Source organism: Capsicum annuum, chromosome 3 (genome assembly GCF_002878395.1).
Source record: "Capsicum annuum cultivar UCD-10X-F1 chromosome 3, UCD10Xv1.1, whole genome shotgun sequence".
NCBI classification, from domain to species: domain Eukaryota; kingdom Viridiplantae; phylum Streptophyta; class Magnoliopsida; order Solanales; family Solanaceae; genus Capsicum; species Capsicum annuum.
The window spans coordinates 88,066,833-88,074,589 of record NC_061113.1 but is presented as its reverse complement, the minus strand read 5'-3'; the positions used below and the strand labels follow the sequence as shown (position 1 = coordinate 88,074,589).

At 39.3% G+C, this 7,757-nt stretch overlaps 1 protein-coding gene across 4 annotated transcripts in view; it reads left to right on the top strand.

Moving 5' to 3' along the window:
- Nucleotides 1-741: 741 nt before the first annotated feature.
- The window catches only part of LOC107853935 (uncharacterized membrane protein At1g16860), a 22,061-nt gene continuing 15,045 nt past the window's right edge, over nt 742-7,757 (top strand). Inside the window, exons 1-4 of one of the 4 annotated variants that reach the window (XM_016698920.2) lie at nt 756-979; nt 1,177-1,284; nt 1,400-2,385; nt 3,510-3,665. In XM_016698920.2, the coding sequence (XP_016554406.2) occupies nt 1,531-2,385; nt 3,510-3,665 (1,011 nt within the window). In that variant the 5' untranslated portion in view covers nt 756-979; nt 1,177-1,284; nt 1,400-1,530. Of the gene's footprint in view, nt 1,014-1,176; nt 1,285-1,399; nt 2,386-3,509; nt 3,666-7,757 lie in introns of all 4 variants that reach the window. The other 3 variants (XM_016698919.2, XM_016698917.2, XM_016698918.2) reach the window with 3 other exon arrangements.

Sequence of the window (7,757 nt, the reverse complement as noted above, 5' to 3'; positions counted from 1 at the left end):
ATAATATTAATTAGAGATTATATAGTAAAATTACGATTGAAGCAATTGAAACAAACATATGATAAATATGTCTTTTACTTTTTTAATTAAATGTTATTAATTTTCTAATACATAAATGACTTATAATAATTAATTAGGGGAGATACAGTAAATCAAGATCGAAGCAGCAGAAGCAGGCATGTCGTCCACAAGCAGCCTGCTTCAACAGCTTCATTCACATTTATATATTAGTAATAGATATAATAATTAATTAAAAGTGATACAATAAAATTATGATTGAAGCAGCTGAAACAGACATGTCATCCACAAGCTATTTGCTTCAGCAGTTTCATTCACACTTATATATGAGTAATAGATAATAGAAATAGCCAGAGAAAAGTGACACACATACAGATACGATACAGTAGAAAAGGGAGGGGTTGGGGGAGAGTTGAGAGGGATATGCTATTAAAAGGGACAAACTAGTTACTCAATTAGGTAATACTCCTTCAAATCTTAAAAATTGGATAAAAGGGACAAAAAAATTCAGTTTTTTCTAAATATTTTCGCTCCAACAACTTAAAAAGTTGTCTCAACATCTATCAAAATTGTTTCATAACTTTACAAAATTGTTTGATAATTATGTAAAGTTGTTAGATAACTTTAATAGTTATTGTGATAACTACTACAATTATTGAACAACTATTTTAATTGTTTAAAGACTTTATACTTTTTACCTTAATAATATTGTTGAACCACTTGTTCCCTTTTTTTAATTAAAAACGAGGTCTTCGGCTCATTTTTCTCAAGAACTCTAGCAGAGCAGCAAAAGAAAGGAAGGTGGAGGGTCGGTTTTCAGTTTTCACTATTATTTCCCCATCAAAGAAAGTAACCAACACCACATTACTATTACCAACAACAAGCACTGCCCCACTGTTGATCCACCAGTCATGTTACTGCTTCATACTCCCCAGTCCCCCCTACTCATTTTCTTCCTTAGGTAAATCTAATATTCCCATGGGCAAAAGTTTAAGGTTTGCGATCTCTATCTTTTTCTGCATCTATAATTTATGATGAATTTATGTCATGCCCCTGCACTATTAACCCTCTTTCTGTTACTGTTATTGCTAAATGGGAACTCACATCTGTCCATTTGCTGCACCTCATCCTTTTAAGTCATTTAATTGTGGATTTCAGAATATTTTTGCTGCTTCTATCTGGAATTTGCCTCCTTTGTGATCTTTGGGGCGCTTATTGGAAGCTATACTTTTGTGATTGATCTGTTTGAATTGCCCATTTAGTCAAGTATGTGGGAATAGATGCTGTTTTAAAGTGGATCAGTTTCCTTGATGTGCTTTATTAGCAATGTACTAATATTTATTGCTATCTGAACGCTTAAATGGTATTTCTATTGAAATAGGTACAACCACATTGCTGGATACAGTGAGCTAAATTGAATTTTAGAGCCTGCCAACAAGTTTCTGTTCAAGAGTGTTAGGGACTGTCCTCTCGCATTGTCATTGGGCATCTTCTGATAGTTAGATTGTCCTTATGGGTTCTCGATTCCAATCTCATCAATTGAGCAGTGGCCTTTATGTATCTGGCCGGTGTGAGCAGCCAAAAGAAAAGACCCCGACTATGAGCTCAGCTGCCATGCCTTATACCGGAGGGGATATTAAAAAGTCTGGAGAACTTGGAAAAATGTTTGTTACCCCAATGGATGGCTCGAGGTCACGGAAATCTGGACCTATCAACAATGCCCCGTTGAGAACAGGATCCTTTAGTGGTGTTACTTCTCATTCAGGTCAACTTAATTCAGTCAATCGTATGACGACTTCTGGTGGTCCTGGATATGTTTCTACGAAGAAGACCAACTCTGGGCCTTTAAATAAACATGGGGAGCCTATGAAGAAGTCCTCTGGTCCTCAAGCTGGAGGAGGTACTGTTTCGTCTCGCCAAAATTCTGGCCCTATCCCACCTATTCTCCCTACCACAGGCCTTATTACATCTGGTTCTCTAAATTCCGCTGGAGCTCCTCGAAAAGTTTCAGGTCCCTTGGATTCAACAGGGTCAATCAAGCTGCAGAATTATTCTTTAGTTAATAACCAAGCAGTTACTCGCCTTAACAAATGTGAAGAATACTCCTTCCGCATGAGCTTCCCAAGGCCAATACTTTGGTCCATCATTCTTTTATTTCTGATGGGATTTATTGCTGGTGGTTTTATTCTCGGTGCTGTTCACAATCCCATTCTTCTGGTAGTTGTTGTTGTCATATTTGCAATAGTTAGTGTGGTGTTCACATGGAATACTTGTTATGGAAGAAAAGCTATTGTTGGTTTCATTTCTCAGTACCCAGATGCTGAGCTTAGAACTGCAAAAAATGGCCAATTTGTTAAAGTTTCTGGGGTATGTATCGCCTTCGCGTGAAACCTTTGTGTGTACTTCCTTTGTTGCTCTTCCTATCTCATTCTCTCATATAAATGGCTACTACTATTCTCACCTATCAAGAAAAAACAAAGAAGCTGCCACAATTCTCATTTGTCATAGTTATGCCCTCTTTACTAAAGTCCGGTGACATGTGAAATTGGTATAGTAGTGATGATTTTGAAAGTTGATGTTGAACTTGGGTATTACCTGATAGTTCAGGTAAGTACTTGATTTGAAGTCATCATTAATGATTTAGTCAACTCGTGATTTAATTTGTGTCTTGAATAGATGCATTAGTGTTGAATTATTAAAATATTGTTACTCACGGGAGTATCATGGCTCTGTTGTGTTTATGAGACTGCTAATGATGATCAAAAGTTCTCTTTTCATTTTGGATTTATTATTTTGTGGTGAAAAAATTCTTTCAATTACTTTGCAAAATGAAATAATGCTTAAAAATGTCAAAACTTTAGAGTTGGGGATCCGAGGATCTAAATTGTAAGATGTCCTTGTGTAATGGAGAATCGCAATTGGAAGGACTTTCAAAATTTTATTTTGTTTTTCAATATAACTAGTGCTGCTATTCCTTTTTCACTTTGGTTATCTCTACTATTTTGTTGAAACATTTCTCTCTTCAGTTTTTCAACATAGCTTTACGCTTTTTCTCGAGCTGGGGGTCTTATTGGAAACAGCCACTTTGCCACCCAAGGTAGTGGCAAGGTCTGTGCACGCCCCACTGTACCTAGACCCTGTTTGTGTGATCACACTGGGTATGTCGTTGTTGTAGGCACTTCTCACTTTGGCTGCAATATTATGTAAAGGACTTCATAGAAGATGATTCTTCTACAACTGTATTCTACTAGTTTCTGATGACAACATTAATTGGAAATGAATTATTTGTTGTTTTAACTTCTATCAGATTCTGCTTTTAAAGCTTTTTTTCGTTGAACTTGGCTTCTTGAGCTTAAAATACTATTCCTAGTGTTATGAGTAAGTTGTTTGAATTTAATAAATATTTTTAAGCTTGTAGTTTTAGTTTTTTATGTTCTTGATTTATTTTGATCCCATTTTGGATATCCCATCCCGATTCAATGTTTTTGCAGGTAGTTACCTGTGGAAATGTCCCTCTTGAATCCTCGTTTCAGAAGGTTTCTAGATGCGTATATACAGTCACAAGCTTACACGAGTACCGAGGGTGGTATTCAAAAACTGCCAATCCAGATCACCGTCGGTTTACTTGGGGTCTTCGTGCACTGGAGGTAGGAAAGATTGTTTAAGTCCCTTGTTCATTTAGTAAGAAACCAATGTTACTCTGATTTCTTCCTTGTATTGGTGGCCCATGATGATAGAAACTAATTAATGCTATACGAATATTGCTTAATTTTTCTATTGCTTTCTTGTGTTTCATGGCCCTAGTATTAAACAAAGAAATTGCTGGGAGCAGGTGTTTTTTTCCACAAAATTTTTGTTCAAAACAAGAAAATGTTTGAGGATCATTCTTATGCTGCTTATCTCTTCTTTTTGCATGTTAAGCTTTAAAGAGAGATCTCGAGGTCTCTAAATTCGGCACCTAGACATTAGTTGAAAAGGGGCCACATGGTGTATGAAGCATCCCGCGTTCATGAAGGTTTTGGGGAAGGGCTGCACCCCAAGACGGTGTCACGTAGTAACATACCCAACACAAGCATCCACTGCTAGAATTTAAATCAAAGAAAAAAATAGATAGCTTGGAGTTGAGAAAACAAAAAACATGAACCAAGATTTGGGCTTGCCTGGGTTGTTAGCATGTCGCGCTGCTTTATAAGTTTTCAGCATTGGGAGTCCCTTTGTCTCTGGTCAGAATAAGAGTTATGAAATGTCTGAAGTACAATTGAATAAGGTAAGAATAACAATACGGACAAAAGTAAACCCAAGAAATCTTCTAAATCTAACGTAATAAAGCAACAATGCTTCTTCAATTCGCGATGAAGTCATAAAATTTGCTCCTTCGAAATAAGTCGTATAGACGGGATAACTAGAAAGTAAATGTCACTATAGGAAGAAGGCTCCAACTTTTAGGGAACTACCTAATTTTTGTTTATATGGAGAAGTAATTATCCTAATGCCTTGCCCTTTGACTGGATGTGTTTCAAGTTACCACAAATAACTATTACCATGATATAGTGGAATTTTTTGAATTCCAACAACATCAACATTCTCGGCGTAATCCCACAAGTGGGGTCTGCGAAGGATGGTGTACGTGCAGACCTTACCCCTACTCAGCGGAATACCCAGCGTACAAAAAACACAGTTTGTCGGCGTTTGAAGTAAACCAATCAAAACATGCTTCAGAACACTGCTCCAACTAATCAATTGAAAGGTTCTAGGCAAAGAAAAGTAAAAGACAGAATGAGGCTTATATGCATTTGTATTCTAGAAAAGTATTGATATCTTGAAGTGTTCTAAAAACTTCTAAGGTTGCGAAGTGATATCGAACAAGCTACGGAAACTAAAATTTTTAAGTACGAAAAGTAAAGAGATAATCAAGATAGGATATAGATAGACACAAATAAAAAGAAGGAACTAAGAACTATAGGATACAACAACATACCTAGTGTATTCCCACATAGTGGGGTCTGGGGAGGGTAAAGTGTACGCAGACCATACCACTACCTCAGGAGAAGTAGAGAGGCTGTTTCCGATAGACCCCCGGCTTAGAACCAATAATAGTATAGCAACAAAACATAAATGCATATAAACTTGTACATGCAAAATAAACTACCGCTAGCTACAAGATAATACTAGTGCCACAAGATACTACTAAAACTATATATCCGAAACCATAGACAACACACAACCCACGAACAAGAAACTTTAAAACACAAATAAGGAACGCCTCTATTGTGACCGATGTCCTCTCACCCCTTAACCCTCTACCCTAATCCGCATCCTCCACACCTTTCTATTAAGGGTCATGTCCTCCGTAAGCTGTAACTGCTCCATATCATGCCTAATCACCTCCCTCCAATATTTCTTCGGCCTATCTCTACCCCGCCTAAAATCATCCCTAGCCAGTGTCTCACATTTCCGCACAGGAGCATCAGAACCCTTCCTCATCACATGCCCGAACCAACGTAACCTCACTCCTCGCATCTTGTCCTCCACCGAAGCCACTCCCACCTTCTCCCGAATAATCTCATTCCTCACCCTATCTTTTCTGGTATGACCACACATCCAACGCAACATCCTTATCTCCGCCACCTTTAACTTTTGAATGTGGGAGTTCTTAATTGGCCAACACTCCGCTCCATACAATATAGCCGGTCGGACTGCCACTCTGTAGAACTTACCTTTGAGCTTTGGGGGCACTTTCTTATCACATAAAACTCCCGAAGCGAGCCTCCATTTCAACCACCCTGCCCCAATACGATGCGTGACATCCTCGTCAATCTCTTTATTGCCCTGAATCATAGACCCTAGATACTTGAAACTCTCCCTCTTCTAAACGGCCTGAGAGTCCAGCTTCACAACCACGTCAGCCTCCTACGACACATTGCTAAACTTACGCTCCAAGTACTCTGTCTTGGTTCTACTCAAACGAAATCCTTTAGACTTAAAGGGTCTGTCTTCAAATCTCCTAACTTATCATTAACTCCTTCCCGAGTCCCATCAATCAATACCACACCATCAGCAAATAACATACACGAAGGCACCCTCCTTGAATATGTCGCGTCAAAACATCCATCACCAAGACAAACAAAAAAGGGCTAAGAGTTGATCCCTGTTGCAACCCTATCAAAATCGGGAAGTGTTCCGAATCTCCACCTACCATCCTTACATGAGTCTTCACGCCATCATACATGTCCTGAATCGACCTAACGTACGTCACGGGCACCCCTCTAGCCTCCAAGCACCTCTACAGAATCTCCCTGGGAAACTGTGTCATATGCCTTCTCAAGATCAATAAACACCATATGCAAGTCCTTCTTCCTCTCCCGAAACCGCTCCACTAATCTCAATGGCCTCAGTAGTCGAGCGACCTAACATGAAACCGAACTGATTCTTAGAGATAGTCACGATCCTCCTCATTCTCAACTCTATCACCCTTTCCCAAACCTTCATAGTATATCTCAACAACTTAATCCCTCTATAGTTGTTGCAACTCTGGATGTCTCCCTGGTTCTTATATAATGGAATCATCGTACTCCATCTCCATGCTTCAGGCATCTTCGCCGCCCTAAAAATGATGTTAAACAACCTCGTCAACCACTCCAAGCCTACCCTTCCAGTGTTCTTCCAAAAATCCACAAGTATCTCATCTGGCCCCGTTGCCCTACCCCGACTCATCCTACGAATAGCTCCTTTGACATCCTCAACCTTAATTCGCCTACAAAAACCATAGTCGCGACACTCCTCAGACTTCTCCAACTCCCCCAACACGAAACCTTTGTCCCCCTTCGTCGTCTAAGAGTTTATGAAAATAGGACTGCCACCTCTTTCTAATAAGGGCATCCTCAACCAACACTGCACCATCCTCTCCCTTGATGGACTTCATCTGGCCAAGGTCACGAGCCCTCCTCTCTTTGGCCTTGGCAAGCCTATATAGCTTCTTATCCCCGCCTTGCTTCTCTAAAGCCGCATACAAGCTCTCAAAAGCTGCTGTCTTAGCCGCCGTAACTGCTAACTTAGCCTCTCTTCTAGCTACCTTATACTTCTCTTTATTCGTCTGCCTCTCCTCATCCTCTTTGCTCTCAACCAACTTAGCATACGCTACCTTCTTAGACTCCACCTTCTTCGTAACCTCTTCGTTCCACCACCAATCCCTCGATGCTTACCAGATCGTCCTCTTGAGACACCCAACACCTTTCTAGCAGTCTCTCTAATGCAACTGGCAGTCGTCTCCCACATACTATAACTAAGAACTATAGGATATGAACCTAAAACCCCTAGTTACAATCTTCAAATAACACCTAACTCTATGGTCACCAAGAGGGAATTGAACGCCCTCGAAATCACACGTTTCTAAACCAACATTCAACACTAGTTCACCAATCTCTCTCTCAAAGGAGAATAATTCTTTAATATTCAAGCAAAACTAGAGAAAGTAAAGTCGAATTTGGGTATTTATACCCTTAGGGGTCATTTGGTGTGAGGTACTAAAGCATATAATCCCGGGATAAAATAATAGTCTCGGGATAAAAAATTTTATACGTCGTTTGGTTGTCAATATTCGGGATAACTTATCTCGGGACTAATAAATAGTACCAGGATAAGTTATCCCACACATATGGTGGTATAACAATCCCAACACAATTTATTCTTGGGATAAAACTATAAAATGACAAAATTACCCCAAAATCCTCTGATTATCA